The following is an 18263-nucleotide window of genomic DNA, read 5'->3' on the forward strand; positions in this document are numbered from 1 at the left end:
TGGGATGATAATTCCCAGAATACCTCTGCAGGCTTCACTGTCGTTATCAATATAGCCATTTTGATAAAGGCCGTGGTTACTTGTAACATTTAGGGAATAAAACAATGGTACATGAATTTTCTAAATTTCATTGCTCTTGCTCTATATTTGGGATTTGGATGCACAATATACTGAAACTATGCTCCAACAGCTTGTATGCCGTCAGTTGTTCTGCAGAGTCCTTAAATGCCACCTAGTTTCTTCACTTCATGACTGAGGGAGAGTACCGCCCTAATGACTTGTGTTTTTATTAGGGAGGCTTCGAAAGAGTGCCTTCAGGGTTTAAAAACACGTACACAGCAACAAAGCATTCATTACCCCACACCATATCCATGGTTATGCAAGGGAGATGGCGTGCACCCAGGGCGTCATAACTTCTGGGCTTATGTAGACAGTATTCTTACCTTGGGTACACGACTCTCAGACCCTTCCCTCGTGCCAGATCATCACTGTTGAAATAATTCAGCTGAAGCTAAGTGCCCTTTCCAGCAGTTACAGCAGCAGCTTTGCTCTGCTGCCACCATGATGTGCACCGCGGGCTCCTCTCTCCCCAGCACGAGTGCGAGTCACTAAACCAGCAAGAGCACTTGGGACCTCCCCAACACTTCCTTTTTCTTCCCCCAACCTCCCAATCTTTTCCCCCACTTGTTATACACATCTGTAGCCCTTCCCAGGTGCCCTTTTTCTGTCTTTTGTTTCTCCCCCTTTCCTCTTGGTTCTCTCAGGCCGTAGTGCTGGCCTTTCCAGCCCTCTCCAGCTACCACGGACCCTTCCCTTCCACCGTTTCTAAGCAGGGTTTGATGTTTTTGAAAGACTCAAGTGTGATTATGGGCACTTGCCACAATCGACCAGCTGGCTTTCCTACTGCTCTGCTGAATCAGCCGTTTTGGCTACAGTGCTTGTGTCATGGGCAGAGGCCCCCCGAGCAGCCCCTTACTGAAGAACTTTGTCTGGGGAGCGGCAGCCGCCGGCGTCCTGGCGTCTCGGCAGTGCAGCTCCGTGACCTGCACCATCTTCCGTCTCGCCCGGTGGCTTCCCAGATGGAACAGCAGCGTCAAGGGGGAGATGGCCGGATTTGTGGCACTTAATAAAAACAAAGCAAATCCGCTCTGTGTGGCACGCGTACTGTGTAGCTGAATTGCCAGGTTAAAAAAAGAGGAGCTGGCAACAAATGATCTGGTAGGCGCGAGTGAGCAATACATGGGCTCTTTTGGCTTTATAAAGGGTCATGAGGTAGCAGCGCTGCCGTAATGATCTTCATTATGCTGTATGAGAGTAAGATATTAGCACAGGGCAAGGCTTGCAAGGGCGCTGTTTAGTGCCCAACCCTCAGTGATTTTCAATAGAAGTTGGGGTCCAAATTCCCAGCCACACATTAAAAATCTCCCTGCTATTTTTAAGGCTCTAGAATTTGTGCATTTCTGTAGAGAAACGAAAATGCTTTGTGTGCCAAAACGCTAAATTGAATCAGCGTTGCATAGTCGACCTGGTCCTCCCCAGTGTTACAATAATGCACGCATTTTCTGGCATCCACAATCCACAGAAGAAGCACGTAGCGGTTATTTACATATCGGATGAATCAAGGCCTAAATTCTGACTGCTGGAAATTGTGAGCTAAATGGCTGAAGGCTTTATTAACTGAAGTCGTTATAATGATTGCCTTGTGTGTGAGCAAATCCATTACTCTCACAAAACACCTGCAGCTCCGAGAATGTCCTCCTCTTTGCACAATGTCACCTGTCAGCGAGAGCAGGGCTGATTAGCTGTATAATTTACAACTGACTCTGTCTGTCAAGAAAACAGTCCTGTAGTTTGTCTTGTCTTTTTGTAATGAAGCTGAGGATGGGGTTAAGCAGTATGAGTTTTCCCTGTCCTTTGGGTCATGGAGGATAAATGGTGCTAATGCGATCTAAGCCGCAAAACTCACGGCTTGACCTCGATGATTCAAGTTTTTTTATCATCCAGCAGCAGTAGAGCCTGAATTGGCTCTTCAGAAGCCAAAAGGTCTAATCAGCCTAACCACCTAACTAAATCATTGCTACTTGGGGGAAGAAAGCGTGCTAACATAATACCAGGCTTCCCTCTGCGTCCATGCCTGTGTAGGCATGAGAGATCAGGTCATTGGAATGGGGTGGAGTTGGCGTCACATTGCAGATTCATTGCCATGGTGCCGGTGCAACGTAAAATGGAATAAAATACACTTTTGTGTGATGGAGCTTGTTTCCCCTCCCACCCCCACAAAGGGTATGTGTCTTCTGGGGCCATGATGGAAGTCTCAGGATATCTGTAGATTTTGAAAGGATGTTCTCTGTTCAGATCTTCTGTAGAAGAGTGTTAGAGTGTCATTTGGCAAGTTTTTTCTCTGATTACAGAGTTAAATATGGATGAGGACCCAGGCTACTTTGTCCTCTGTTCCCACCAGGACTGCGGCCAGGCCAGCTACAAATGTAGTCATGAAGCTTGTGCAGTTGGCTCGTCGAGGCAAGGTCTTCTCGGTCTAGGAGCCTGTTAGAGCCACGCTAATGATCTTGTGCATTACCGCCATGGTAGCTACCCTTTATCTGAGCTCTTCCACATCTAACGTCACTGGTTGTGACAGGCGTGTGGCATTCATGTATATGCAGAACAGGCTCCCGTTTCTTGAGTGCAGTCTCTGAAGTTTGTAGCCCATCCATTTCTAGTTGTAGTCATCTATGATATCCGGACTCTTCATAAGCTAGATGCGAAGACCCTTGAGTTGTGGCTTTTAGCACATCAGCTGTCAGTATAGATCATGCAGGACAGGCTGTCCCTACCTTGAGGAACCAGCATGGAGGCATGGTCTGCCAGCACATAAGTTTTTCTCTAGATCATTTTGAAAGGAAACCCTTTGACAAGCATGTTGTTCACTTAGCCTTGGGGAAGGTAAAAGCATGGCCATGACCCATAAGTACCTATAAGAGGCATTCAACAAAGATTTGCTTTTCCAAATGTAATTTGTCACCCAGAACTTGGTTCCAGTGTCACTTGAGAAACCTACTCCCATCTCCTGGAAAAACAATGCCCTGGCTTCTCCTTTGCTTGGTGTAGTGGGAATAAGAGACGCCACAGCCACCAGCACTCCAGACTCCTAACCCAGAGGGGTTTGGGGATCTGAAGCAACCTCTTAAAGAGGGAATTTTCTCTTTCAGGTTCTCTGCCTCCTAGCACACGTGTTAAACGCTCTCCTGATAAAAAGGCCTGAATATATATTTTTATAAGAGCATGAAAAGAATGCAGAATTAACTTTACATCAAGATAATTTTATCACCCTTTGTTACTGCCTTTTTTTTTAATTTAATAAATTTATTTACTTGTTATGCTCAGAATTTGTAGATTTAAATGTGGAGGAAATTTGTGCCCTTATGGCAGATGCACAGCAGACTTCAGCATTAACATAACTCATTAAAATAAGATAAAAGTAGAGCTTCAAAACAATCTCGTCTTTTGCCAACAAGCCTGTGAAAAAGGAAAATTTCACTCAATTCAAGATATGAAAGTCTAATCTTTCTGAACTGTAGAGAGAAAACAGAGCAGAAATTACAAGCTTATTTTGTGCAGGTTAACTCTCTGGGTCCAGTCAAAGCAATTTTTTTAGGTATTTGGGGAGTTTAGCGTATAAAATCCAGAGACCTTTATGTTTCTTTGAGGTGCTGAATAGCAAGCTACCATTCTGGAGGAAGAACACACTACCAGTTTTAGCAAACTATGCAGATAGGTTATGTTGAACATATACATTTTTTCTACATTAATAATTACCTCTAGGTGACATGATTAAGAGCTGTGGTGTCCCTTCTTGCTCTTGTGCGTGTTAACCCAATGAACAACTGTAATTTACTCAGCTTAATAGCAGACCCGCTTTTAATTTTTAGTCGAGTGGAAGTTGACAGAGTGCCAACTTTGTTGATCAAAGGCATGTATTGCCCTGTTCCCAATGCTCTGAACTTTGCAGGGGGAGCCCATCACTTTTTGTGAAGAAACCTTTGTGTCTCACCGTTCTGCTGCCATGAGGCAGTTCCTCCAGAACGCCATTCAGCTCCAGCTCTTCAAACAGGTACGGCTCCACCATGCAAACGCTTCATTTCACAACTGAATGGGTTTCTTGTTTTGTTTTGTGTTGTTTTTTTTTTAATAAGCACTGCTCATTTTCTTACTACTTGCTCTGGATAAGTCACATACTCAGGGAAATCAGTACTTCCATTTACCAATTAAAGTAGATGCGACTCCTTCAGCAGTACTTTAACTGTTGTGTGCTAGCATTGCTCACAACCAAGTGTGAAACTGCATCTATTAAATAGAGCCTTATGTTCTGCTCTGATTGAATTCCCATCGGTCAGTGTGAGCAGAATTGGAACCAATTGTGTCAGCAGATTCGCTCAGAATACAGAGCATTATTGTGCCCTTTCGGGGAGGCCAAATACAAGTAGTTGCCTGTTCTCTTATAAAAGAACATACTGGTATACACTGGCAAAGTGATGTTCTGTGTCTGTGCTACCTGTTTAAAGGCACGTTCATCCCAAAAGTTGTAACTTTCTCTTTTACAACAAGTTCAGAATAATGTTTTCAATTGCGATAGGGTTGGAATGCTTTATTAGGTTATACATTTTTCTTATAAATGTTTTTGCAGTTTATTGATGGCCGCCTTGATCTTCTCAACTGTGGAGAGGGCTTCAGTGATGTTTTTGAAGAAGAAATAAATATGGGAGAATATGCGGGTAAGAAATATTTATTTCTATATAAAAAAAAATCCACGATTATTGGATGTGTATTCCTGATTTAATAGGTCAGGATGTTCACTCAGTTGGGGTAAACGGTATCAGCAACAGTGCCTGTGAACTTTTCTTTCTTCTCTAGAAGTCTGTCTGCATAATTATCTTAGGTTCTTTATGGGGCTTTACAGATCCCTGCTTTACCATATGACCAGAAGAGGTCTTGCACTACAGGCCTGAGAAACTTTGGCTGAAAACATTGCCGTCTCTTCTTGCTTTTCATGAGAATTAAAAAAAAAATCATTAACTTTTTCAAATGTCTGTGAGAGAACCCAGGAGAAGAGTAATTCCATTTACCCACTTGTCTTTCTCCCATTTGCTATCCAGTTAACTTTTGGTTACCCTATTCCCAGTAGAGGGAAGAGGACAGGTATCTTCTCCTAAATTATTCATGCAGTACTACCACTACAAACAGTGAATGCCAGCATTTCTTATTACTAAGGAATAAAGAATTTTTCTTTCTATCTTCAGGTAGTGACAAACTGTACCACCAGTGGCTCTCAACAGTAAGGGTAAGAATACAATATTCTCCAAACGCACACCGTCATTCTTGTTGGACCATTGACAGTTTTTGCACCATTATTAAATGCCACTAGCTGAAGCAAGACCAGTTTCAATCCCACAATGTTTAGTCTGGGTCAAATAACACTATCCTTGCAGAAAGATAATGTGCTGTTCATACAAAGTGAAAAATAGAAGGGAGAATGCACTTGGGAAAAAAAAACCCCCCAATAGTGCTGAGGTTAATATTTCTTATGGTCTTTCAATCCTGCTTCTATCATCTTGGCATATAGAAATATGCGGTTGCCTATTTTGAACAGTTTTACTACTTAATAAGTGTGAACAATGGGAAACATGGAAAAGGGGGTGCTGCTTTTTTCTGCTGCACAGCCCATGAGTTTGTGTCTGTTTAGACTAACACTGTGTATTTGACTGTGAACTATCCAGTGTAAATATGCAGAAATAATACACTGCTGTTTGTAAATAATAAATGGTCATTCTGGCTCCATACTGGGGACTTGACTGCGTAGGTTCCTCCCCCACCAAAAATGATGCATCTACATTATCAGTAGTTAAAGCTGCACATGACTAGGAAGGGATGTTTTGAGGAGAGCTCCCTTCTTTGAGAGCATCCCATTCCTCTTCAGCCCTGGTTAGGAGCAGAAATTCACACTAGACAAACTGCTGGACTGCAAGCTCTCTAGTTCACTGAGGATTAAATGCTGTTATAATGTTAATGATGCTAAACACAGAAGTGCTTACATACATGTAGTATTCCAAATCATGTTAAAAGGAGAGAAAAAAAGAATTGTTATGAATTAAGGTTAAACCGAAGTGTTTTCTAGTTGCTTTTAATAAAGCTTGTTAAATTCTGTTCACTAACATGTAGTAAATCTCAAGTTAAAGTAGTTTGCATCAACATTTGTAACACTTCTGAAAGCATAATTGTATGTTAGGATAAACTATCGTGAAATTATGCAGCATTTTATTCCATGGATTTACCCATCTGCTGTTCACACAAGATTTATTTATCAAATAATGTACTATGCAGCAAGAGTCAATGGTGTGCAGAAGATAAATAAAACACTAACTAGACTAATAGATTATTCTGTCTGACATATCACAGTCTTATGTGCCTTTTATGGTGTCCTCTGTATGCGATTCAGCTTTTCTGGAATTATGCTTCAGCTGTAGCTAGATTTCATGTTTTCTCAATGCATCCCTTCTCCCAGTGTTTGGATACTGAGAGAGACAGCACACCAGCAGTATACAGACTGTAAGGGAAAAAAGGGCATGAAAGGGAAAGTGCACTGCAGACAGTAGGATTTTTTCAGAGCAAATGTACAAGCTACTCTGCATGGATTGGTCTGCCCCAGCTAGGCATTAGTTGTTATGGTGCTTTATTAAACATACTTGCTTTTAATGTAATGCATAGGAGATCCGTGGCAAGTGACAAGAACTGTTATGGATTCTGTTTTAGTGAGAGGAGCTCTGAACATAGACATAATGAGATGGGTGCTTTTTGTTATCAGAAACTGAAATCTTCTATATTGCAAAATGCTGTCCTAAAAGTGATTTAAAAGGAACCAGATTTTCCTTGGAAGAAGAGTATCTAATCATTAATGAGAGAGAGATGAATTATACAGTATTTAAACAAAATACTAGCTAGATGTGGAGCTCTGATATCAAATACAGGTATTGCTTTCTGCCACTAAAATGATGTTTCTGTAGTTTCATTTTTTGCTTTAAAGTGGTTCAGTTAAAATGACTCTATTGTTACTGTAATTATAGAAAGGAAGTGGAGCCATTTTAAATACAGTAAAGACCAAGGCTAACCCTGCCATGAAGACTGTCTATAAGTTTGTGAGTATTATGTACTATCATATTACCGAGACAACTGAATCGAACTAGGATGCTGTTTTAACCTTTTAAATGTATCCTGAGACTTAAGTCCTTCTCTGTACACTAATCAAATGGCACAAGATAATTGTTTTTTGGCAATGAAGGGCTGGCACCAGTATCATTAAGCATCTATCGCGAAATGGTTTTAATTTCTGTTCCTCTTAAAATATTTTCTTTTTCAATTAAAAGGTGTTTGAAACTTTTTATAGTAATTAAATCGCAAGAGAAATCACAGTGCCCTGTGATTTTTTTCCTCAAAGTACAAAGTGACATTGTAGTTATTAAACAGCATGATTTCCATGGGGCAGTACCTGTATCCTGTACTAAACACCTTTCCCATTTCATCTGAACGCTGTTGGAAATCGATTGTTACCCCTGGGCCTCTCTGCTAGCACCTCTGTGGAAATGAGGAAATCCTCCCATTTTCCCACTTGTTCCATCTCTTATAAATATCCATTATGTTCCCCCAGAAATTTCTCACACCTGTGTACTTTGTGCCTGACTTCTCGGGCTGTTTTTTAAATGGAAGTCTTTTCAATGCTTGGTTAACAAATAGGTAATAAGTTACTGCACTATGATTTGTAACTGCCAATTTCACTGCACAGGGATAAAATAAAATGGAAACAAGTGAGGATTTCTTCAAAACTGAATTCTAGGAAACAGTATGACAAAAGCCATGAGGTGTCTGCTCTAACTGTGCCCACGTGCCGGCTTCCAGTTTGAGAGAGGTCCCAAGGTTTAGGTCTGGGTCTGATGAAATGAAGCTGGTATTCAGAGCGCTGCAGCGGGGAAGTTTGTAGCGCTGCTATTACTAGTAATTGTTACCATGCAGCAGAGATAAGTAATTAGAGAGTGGGGAAAAATTGAAGGTTTTGGTGGGGAGGGAATTCTCTGCCATCACAACGGAGAAAACAAAATCTCTGCTACATCGTTAAAAGATTTTTTTAACCTCTTAGATTTATATTTGTTTTTATAGCTATTATGTTTTCAATGTGATGATCCAATTTTTCCTTGCCATTTTGAGTAATCAGAGAAGGTGAGTCTTGATGGACTGAAATCAAGCACAGTCACTGCTGGAAATAGAAAGGGATTTTTAACTTAAATTAATTTTTCATGCAGGCAAAAGATCATGCAAAAATGGGAATAAAAGAGGTGAAAAACCGCTTGAAGCAAAAGGTACTTGAAGTTCTTATTCAAAATGTATAAGCACCACGTATGAAATACTTAGCCACAAAAAGCATTATGTGATCAATAGAAAGCTGTTTGATACAGTGTTGTTAGCACACTTCAAAATGCATTACCAGCTGTCCTGGATTTTTCACACTGTTATAAATATTCACAGACAAAAAAACTATCTTCAAATACATTAAGGCTCTGACTTAAACCCACAAAAGCCAGAAAATTGAGTATTTCATTTATGGCTGTCCCTTTCCCATCCATTGTGCCAAGGCGTTGTGGGAGGGGGCTTTGCACGAACTAGCTGATCTTGCCTCCGGTAATGACAGTGAACTTTGTTCCAAATGGCAAATTATTGTATATTCCCAGAGTGACCTCTCGAGGAAAATAGCCCAGGGTCTCCAATTGGGTCCATGGTTAACTCACTGTCATCAGTGTCTCTTCTAAAGTTGAAGCACAACTGAATTGAATTAGGCTCTAGTTTTAAATCTGATTTTTAAATTTGTGGCCATATATATATGTCAAGCATTGGCCAAAAGCCCACTACATTGTCATCTCTCAATTTCCTTCCCCCCCCCCACCTCAACAGTAAAATTTGCAGTCTGAGGAGTGTGTGATTCAATACGAATTGCTCTTTTTTGAATTGAGAAGGGTGGTCATATCGATACATAGTATATGGATGGATGAATAATTCTGCCTTCAGGTTTCTTTCAGCTATCCTATTTACTCTGTGGATCAGAGTCATTATAGTCTATGGGGATTACAAGGTAGCCAATTTAGTAATTTAACTGTGAAGCTCTCATTCAGAATGCTTTTTTCCTAATATATTGGAGCTTACATGACTACTGATTTATTTTTTTTTCTATTTTTTTTTAATGGCAATATTTCAGCAATTACTTTGTTCTCAAAATACCCAAAACAAGAACATTAAAATTGTGTTAAATGGGTGGGGAGGTTTTCTAATGTTAATGGAAGGGATCTGTTTCTGCCTAAACTTCTCAACTGTCTGTATAGAGGGATTGTTTTATAGCCAAGTTATAAACTCGTGAAGTAAGGTATACATAATGCAGATGTCGGGAGACCATTAACTGTAATAGTGGGCACATTGTTGGAGATTTTGGGAGAAGCATATTTGCCTCAAATGATTTGAAGTCGCATAACACTTGTCACCTCATTTCTGGCCACTTACGGTAGAGTTTGATCACAGATAAGAAACAGGAGGCAGTTTTCTGGTGCGCAGCATTTTCCTGTTTAGTAGTTAACTCCATGTTTCAGTGTCTGGATGCAACCTAATAACAAATGAAATTTGTTTCCTGTCCCCAGTACATACATTTGTAGAGCAATCGGCACTAAGTAGAATCACTAAATTGCTCTATCCATTTTATTGCTAGTATTATATTGTACTCTGTGACATTTGCACAGGAAAGGATTGGACACTTAACAATTTATGGGATATCTATTTTATTCATTCACTCATTTGTTTAGATTTAGTATTGTTGCTTCCCTAGTCTTCCAGGCACCTTGTGTTCCCTCAAAATGAATACACATAACATTTTAAATTGAATACACCACAAAAATGCATGCATCCACCCTCAACCTGCTGGATCCCATTTGGACTGAAAATGCATTTTCCTTCCTTCCTTAGCTGCTCTGCAATAGATTAAATCATTAGGTCATCATATTTACTTGTGTAAATATTCAGGACTTAGAATTTCTACTTCTCTTTTCAAGTGACACCAGTCTTTCTCTTCTCCCGTCATCATCTTTCCGAGTGCAACATCAGGAGATAATGTTAGAAAGAGATGTCCGTGTATGTAGGGTGACACAACAGTGAAACCCATTTTGCCAACCATCATGTTTTTATAGAAATGTCTCTGCTGCTGGACTATTAACAGATCTATTAGTTCACCTTCACCAATTTTTCACTTGCTTTTACTGACTTCTGAAAAACATAATCTTTTTTGTATGATTGCTAATGACAGGGTTATTTTGCATTTGCAACTTTAGCATCGTTAAATGCATCTATAATTCTTTCCGTCTTGGGTGCTCTTCTGTTGTTCAGGGCTAATTTAAGACCTTGCTGACCACTACAATTTAAGATCTTATTTCCCATCGTTAATAGGAAAAGTGTGCCAGCTACTGGGAAGAAAAAGTCAAATCTAAACATCTCTTTTTTCAGTTTTCACTGCCAAAGAGCAGCAGCTTCTATACAACGATAAATTTAAAAATGCAATAAAGCTGCAGATCTGCTTCCTACAACTCTGCATAGCAATGATGACCTCTTAAATATAATCAAGAGCCCATTTTGCCCTTGGACTGCTCCAGTCTTGGGTTTGAATTGCAAATAGAAAATGTGGGGTTGACCTATTGAGGGGTCACCGTGGTGTGTGTAAGGTCCTTCTTTAATATGATAGTGGAGATTGAATGGGGCTCTATTTCCATCCCTTGTTCATTTGTGGCACAGTATTTCAAAGCAACAGAAATAGTTTTAAGAGGATCCTTGACTGATAGCAAATAATTGTTAACAGATACAGGATGGTGGCTTTATTTTATACCTGCTACATTTTTTTTTTTTTTTTAAAGTAAAGGCAGCTTCTTTCATTTCACAAATGGAGCAAGGTGGTCAAGTCACTCTGTTACTCGGCCACCTTTGAAGCCTAACTGCATAGAATTGGGAAGAAGGAGAAATGTGAATGGTACCATCCTCAACTTTCAGTAAGGAGAATATAACTTATTTAAAGCATCTCACCTTGGGTAAGACAAGAAAAACTACAGCTTTTAAATAAGTTGTTGGGTGTGTGATGGTAACAATTTGTTTAACATTTTTTATTTACTAGATTTTTTTCTGGTTAAGAGTCTGCTCTCTGTAGCTAATTTTGCTATTAGGAATGTCACTTGTAGGGGGTTTATAACAGAGAATTCCTCTGGAATGTCCTACCTTATACTGTATGTGTTTATACTACATACATTTTCTAATGTATTGAATAATGTCATTAGGAAACAAAGCAAATGCATATTTTACCGGCAAATTTTTATGCATCGAAAAATGTTCCTAAGCCATTCACACAGCTTTTTTTTTTTAAATGTTATGTATTGAGCAACACTGTCACCCAGCATTGGGGTAGCAAATTCATAACTCATCTTAGCAAAGACTTTTCCCTCCAGGCACAGTTGTTACAGGGGGGGCAGTGTCTATATACATTATGACGGGTGATAGTTGTCATTCTTTTCTCCAGAAATCAATAGACTGCTTTTCCTAAGGTAAGAGTTTTGACGGCTGCTTTTTTTTTCACTACCGTTTTCAAATTGCCTTTTCTTTCTATTAAAAAGGCATTGCAACATTGACCATTAGATGTTTGTCTTGATTGGTTGGTTGGTCTGGTCACTTGTACTGTTTTTGCTTTGGGTGTTTCTTGCCTTGCGTACTTTACAGAGATTGAATTGCTGCAGACACGTCTTGCTGGCTTCAGGAAGTGCCCCTCACGGACTCTTCATGTTTCATGGGGTCCAGCAGAATTTGACAAGTCAAAGCAAAATCACATCTGGAAGCAGGAGACTGAGGAGGTTTTCACTTTTCCCAGGGAGTCTGTTTGTTAGCATTTAGCTCCTCCCGGAGAGGTCCAGATTTGTTGCCTTGTTTTGAAATGTGTGAGTCTTTGTTGGCCTTCAATTCACAGAAGTCCTTTAGGTCAGAGGCAGTGTAATGTGTTGTGACATGCTCTGGGTCTAGGGGTTGTTTCAGGCTTTGCAAAAGGCTCAGGGCATGCACTTCCAGCCCTCCTTTCTGTGGTCCCCCTTTGTCCCGTGGAAGGCCCCATGTGCAGAAGCTGTTTATGGATTGAGACTATATTGCGGGCAAAAGTGGCAGGAGTTTCACTTAGTTTGCAGTTAAAAAATTTCCAGATCTATTGATGTTCGGTTGTTTATGAAATGTGCTCCGAGTCCATGTTTTGGGCAGCATGAATCAGATTTTTCTGACTTTGGCCTAGATGTGCTTTCAGTCAAGGCAGAGGTCATCCTTCAGCCAAGTGTGTTTGGAAACAGGGGAGTTGACTTCTTTCTGTGGTTGAGCATGTTTTTAAAATACTGAGGTCCCAAGTCAGTTTACTCCGAATAACTGATTTGTGAAACAAATGATCATGAATTCCTCTTTGCTGAAATCTGCAGCAGATCCTTTGGGCATGTACAGATGGAGACCATTAGACCCACAAAGTTGGTTGCTGTGTACTTTCAGCACTGGAGCCGGTGCTCATGTGGCTCTCTTTTCCGTGCAGTACCATCATTGAGAAGCGTAGCGGGTCAGTTGGGGGGTTGAGGACAAAAGAAAACTGTGGGATTATGTAGTGGTTGAATTCCCTTCACTTTGTTTTCACAGGCATCTTATGTTTCATAAAAATATATCACTTTCATGGGTTTCAGGGCTCCAAACCTGACCTGGTCCTCTCGCTAGTTGGACACATCCTGAGCGTTGAATGTCCTACATCTTCCAAAAGTTGTAGTTCTTGTCATCAAGTCGGTCTCAGGTTGTCGTTACTAATGCACACTGTATTTTGTTTCATTTTTCAAAGCCCAAGTGGCATTGTGCACTTCCACAAAGTTTCTTTCTACAGTTGCACTTTAGAAAAATGGTTAATTTCTCAATCACCACCTTTGTGCCCATCCTGGTTGAAGCATTGTTCCACCAACTGGATCTAAAAAGGTCTCTCAGTTTCTGTGTGGAGCAGACAAAGCCCCTTAGAAAGTCCATCCAGCTTTTTGTTTCATTTGACCTAAACACATTAGGTCAGCCTGTGTCCAAAAGAACCATTTCTAATTGGCTATCAGCTTACATGTCTCATTATTGTACCTTAGCAAGGCTGCAACTTGAGGGGGCATGTCAAAGGTCAGTGAATCAAAGCAATGCCTGTGTCAGCAGCCACATCGGGTCAGGCTTGCCGAGCTACAGTGTGTGTGGGTTTCTCTCTATATTTACCCAGCATTATTTCCTTGGCATTGTTGCAAGAAGAGATGAGGTTTAGACTTACCGTCTTGCAGATTTTCTTTCTCAACAGATTGTCGAACTCTTTCCCCCCTTCTCTGATTCCTTGCATCTCCATGCCTTTGTCTCTTCCAGGTCCATTCCTGGTGCTCTGTAGTTGCTGCCTTTAGATGCTCTCCAAGGCATACACACAACACCTGTGGGCCTGAAGGCAAAACTCCTAGTTAACCAAGCTGTTGTTTGCTCCCTTCATGCTGCTTCCTCAGACACCTGTCTATTATACTGTGGTTGTTTTAAGGGGGTAAAAATGATGTTCGTGATAAAATGTAAGTGTACAAAAGACAAAGTAGCTCAGCCTGTTCCTTCTCTTCACTCTGAGCAACAGAAGAACGCCAACCCTGTCCATGAATTTCCTGGCTCTTGTTGATTTAAGTCAGACGAGTTTTATTTAAAATGTTTGAAGCTTAAAGATTTTGTATGCAGCGCTGGCACTGTATTGTGCAAAATCTATGAATAGCAAAGTACAGGAAAATGTTTGGTGCTAACTATGTTTTCTTTTCTATGCTTTGTTTTTTGTTCCTAACATCAAAATGTTTAGTCAGCGTTATCCTCTAGTGCCTCCTTTCTGCTCCTTACCCTAAATCAGGAATGTTCCTGGCCCTGCAATTCACCTTTTCCTACCATACAGGACATCGCTGAGAATGGGTGTTCTGCAGCCCCCGAAGAGCCGCTGCCCAGGGCCGCGCCTTCGCCCTTGGACTCCAAGCTCAGAGAAGACCGACGGCCGATCACCGTGCACTTTGGGCAGGTATGTCTTGGTGCTGGATTTGTTTAGATTGTAGTGCTCATACCAGAACAAAAACAATGTCTCAGCAAAGCAGTTAAAAGACCACTTCAGCCTTTTCTCAGTTTTGCCGCTCAGTTGCACCTTTCTTGGCCTATTTTCTGTTATACCTCTGCAATCGGAAGGTGCGTCTCATGGTTTGGTTTGGTTTTGGGGGGGGGGGGGGGGGGGGCTATTGTTTGTTAAGTATTTTTCCAAGGTAAATTATACTCTAGTTGAATTTGCAAGGTCTGGAACATTTACTACGGCAATATAATAAACTATCCTATCCTTCCTATTAGCTCGCACTATACCCCGCTCCCTAGTACAACAGTGTGCATTATTTAAGGGGTCATCTGTTATCAAACGAGTTTATTAGTGTCAGCCTAAAACACCTGATTGCTATAAGCAATTCAGCACACCTCAAAATTAAAAGCAACAAAATAAGGCTGGAAAAAATCAATTAATAGTATTTTTTTTTTTTTTTTTTTTTTTTTTAAGCTGTAATCTATATTTCAGTATTGACAGTTGAGCTTCATGTACTGGCTGTACTTACATTTCTGGCAATATGTCTACAGAATTAGCCAGTTTTATAGAAGCTAATTATGTAGAGAATGTTATATTACATCTTTAAAATCATCCTAGAAAAACATGTAGTATTCACCATCAGCTAGGCAGCATACTCACTTGATTAGGTTTTTTGTGAAAGAGGTTTCTTTTATTATCACTTTATTCCCTTTCTCATAAAAGTTCTTGATCTTTTCACTATTTTTATCTGAAGTTCATTAGAGTGCAAAATGAGTAGCCATTTTCTTTTAAGGACAAATGTTAAATTAATACGATTAAAACACGGTGTGTTGTCAGAACATGGAAGTTTGATACGACAGCCATGCACGTTTTTAGGTAAACAATATTAATAGAAGCAAAGCGTTATATCTAGCGTATTAGCATAACTAAATTGCTCACCATTTAAGTTTTAATTCATGTCTACGTAGTCCTAAGAGATGATCACTTTTCAGAGTATCCAGTTTTCAGTTTTCTTTTTCCCTTATTTTACTATTTGTTTTCATGGTTTTAGAACTTTTTCTGTTGTGCCAAGTGCAGGTAGCTGGGGATATTTTAAACAGATACTATTCTAATTAAATGATAACAGTTGTGATTTATTTTTCATTTATTTTTTGATCTAGTACTATTGAAGGGGACTGGGGCTGCTGAAGGAACGTAGCTGTCTAGCTCCAGTAGCAGAACATTTCCTTTCGTTAAAAACATTCAAAAATCTAGGCCAGGCTTAATGTTTTTTGTTTGGGAATATTTTCCACTTTTAGATTTGCATGAAGGGTGGATAATCCAGGCGCTTTTGTAGGTTTGAAAAAAAACAAAAAGATAATCAGGTGGAAAGTACTTACCCAAAGTCATGTTTTTTTTTAATGATCACTTTCAAATTTTTTAATGATTGCTTTTGCTCTGTCAAAAGCAACACGCGTCAGCTGTAGTGAACCATTGGCTGGGCTGAAAGGCTCACTTGCTAAATGCTTATTACTGTCATTACATTACAAATGTCAGATTCCAAAAAATTATTTAACTTGGCAGTTGTAGAGCTATCTTGCTTACAGCCTTTGTCCTTCCACAGATCCTTCCTCTGGTGATAGCCCCGCACCAAACAGAAAATGAAACAGTTCTTTCTTTCAAATGCGAAGAGGTATTCAGGTTTAAGAAATATAAATTAAGGCTTTGAAGAAAAACAATCAACCCCATAGCTTTTACTATTTAGACAGAAGATGGGTTCTAACCAGTGATTAAAAGAGGCTATTTTAATGTCACTTTTAACTGTGTAGAATAAGAGAGCGGGGGGACAATTAAAAAGCCACGAGAATTCTGCAGTAAGATACGTTTGTGCATTCACGGGTCTTATAAACTGGGGAGGATGAAAGAGGCTTTTTTCTCATTGTCACTTGCTTTCCATGTCTGCTAGTATTATGCTAGTGTATATGGTGAAGGGGGAATTTTTTAAAATGCATGCATGCGGATTAGGGTCAAGCCCTGTGTATCAGTAATGCAGTTGGCTCGTCCATACCACTGCAGCGCGAGAGCCTACCAACAGCAGCGAGATGCCTTAATTGAGACATGCTGTCAAAGTGACAAACACATTTGCATACAGTCTATTTATTTTCGTTGGAAAGGTCTGCAGTCTGCTGTTGGTTGAACATTCTTAATCAGCTCGCTGTAAGTGAGCCGGCAGCTAGCTGTCCTATGCTAGGTGCTTCTCTTCATTACATGACAGATTAGCTAAAGGGGGATGGGCTAGGGAGCCAGCAGCAACCTTTAATTTTAACTCATTATATCTCATCCTATTGTAAGTTGGGTTCTCGTATTTCCTGGTCGGGTTTTGTGTCCGTAGTAGCATTTATTAAATTGAAAAACACAAGCAAAGCATCCTAAGAAGGATAGATATTAACTGCTCGATTGCTTAGTTCAGTTTTTTTATATATATATATATATTTAACTGCATTCAGCTTTGTAGCACAGTGATTTTTTTTAAAACAGGCTCATCTGGCTTTGTGGCTCTCGGTCATGCCTTGGGGGGCAGTGGTGGGAGAGATGTTTAGTTTGGGTGGAGCTTCCACTTACAATGCTGATTTCTGCTCCTGTAAATGCTCAGAGGTTGTGGGAGTGCCGTTGGGTGGGCATCAGACAGTACCCAGCAATTCTGCCTCATAAAGCGTGGCCTGTAACCTGGGTAAGGCCCCGGCACTACAGCAGTGCTTTAAAACAAAACATTAATGAGAAAAATATTCCACGAGGCAAGGCAAGTTGGGGTAACTGATTGCAGCCCGTCCTCCCCTTCTACCTTGCATGGCTTTTCCATGTGCTTCTTTGATCTTCACCCCAGGTCACTTGGGTAAAAGGAGGAAGGAGCTGATGTGTATGAGGTCAGACAGCTATCTACTGTGCAGCTCTGGCAATGGCTATACAGTTTTTGGCCAGGGGGGTTCAAGAGAAATGATTCTAGAAACCAGCAGGTACATTTGAGAAGCTGCAGTTTTACCTGACTCCTTTAGCTAATGAAGACCATGTGATGGAAGATGCCCTGCTGCAGAAAACTTTCTCTGCCAAAGGCTTGTTTCTGCTACTGCACAAGTCTTTGTTGCTTGCTTTCTTCTGCACCCTGAATACAACTTACTTGACTGCAGCATACAGTCCAGTGTGGGTGGTGTCCACCGTTGCCTTGCTGTTGGGTTGCTCGCTGCACTTGGCGCTGGGGTTATGCTGGCCACGAGCCTCAATGCCCGCACGCACCTAGCACAGCCTGTGAAGCAGAGCTGATCGAGCTGTGTGCTAAGTGCAGCTTTTCTTTCCATTCCCAAGCCCTTGCTGTCCATGCAGAAGGCACAGGTTTGTCATTCACCTGCTTGGCTCATTTACAGGATAAACACTGCCAAGTGGCAGAAAGACCTGTGCACTTTTTGATTGGTGTTTTGTGACTTATCTTGTCAGCTCAGATTGGGTACTGTGGCCTGTTCTCCACACGTGGCTCTATACACACAGCTGTGGTTGAACACAGAGTTGGAGTCAGTGTGGATGTGCAGTGATACAGGGCATGAATATTGGTGAAAGCCTCTGATGTGAGGCTGATGCAAAACAAAATTTCAGTTTTCTTCTTTGTGCTGGGGCAGTCATGCCTGCAGAAGTACCATTTCTTTCTCACTTGTTCGTAGCTCTCATCTTTTTACATTCAAGACAGAGCAGGAGGGTGGCTATCTGAATCCAAACGTTCCTGTAGTGGTTTTCAGATTCTGAATCTGCATTAGTGCTGCTTGAGTTGTGCGCTTTTGCTAGAGGTTTCAGCTTCCATCTCCAGTCTATTATTGATGGAGGAGCTGTAGTGATGAGGGCACCGCGTAGAGCACAGTGTTAAACAGCCCCAGGGCTCTGCCACTTTGCAATTTTCATAATTGATTGATCTGCAGATAAATTAAAGTCTACGTTTCCATTTTGATTGATTTCAGAAGCTATGTAGTATAAGGAGCCAATAATCTTTCTCCACCCCAGATCCACA

At 40.7% G+C, this 18263-nt stretch overlaps 1 protein-coding gene across 8 annotated transcripts in view; it reads left to right on the forward strand.

The window, feature by feature from the left end:
• The window catches only part of DENND1A (DENN domain containing 1A), a 283149-nt gene that overhangs the window by 224549 nt on the left and 40337 nt on the right, over positions 1–18263 (forward strand). For all 8 annotated transcript variants that reach the window (XM_090023062.1, XM_090023067.1, XM_090023063.1 and 5 more), the window contains 6 exons: positions 4010–4111; positions 4685–4772; positions 5298–5338; positions 7119–7190; positions 8349–8405; positions 14072–14191. In XM_090023062.1, coding sequence (XP_089879188.1) covers positions 4010–4111; positions 4685–4772; positions 5298–5338; positions 7119–7190; positions 8349–8405; positions 14072–14191 — 480 coding nt within the window. The remainder of the gene's footprint in view (positions 1–4009; positions 4112–4684; positions 4773–5297; positions 5339–7118; positions 7191–8348; positions 8406–14071; positions 14192–18263) is intronic.

This window comes from Crocodylus siamensis, chromosome 11 (genome assembly GCF_052110815.1).
Source record: "Crocodylus siamensis isolate JL-2025a chromosome 11, ASM5211081v1, whole genome shotgun sequence".
Taxonomy (NCBI): domain Eukaryota; kingdom Metazoa; phylum Chordata; order Crocodylia; family Crocodylidae; genus Crocodylus; species Crocodylus siamensis.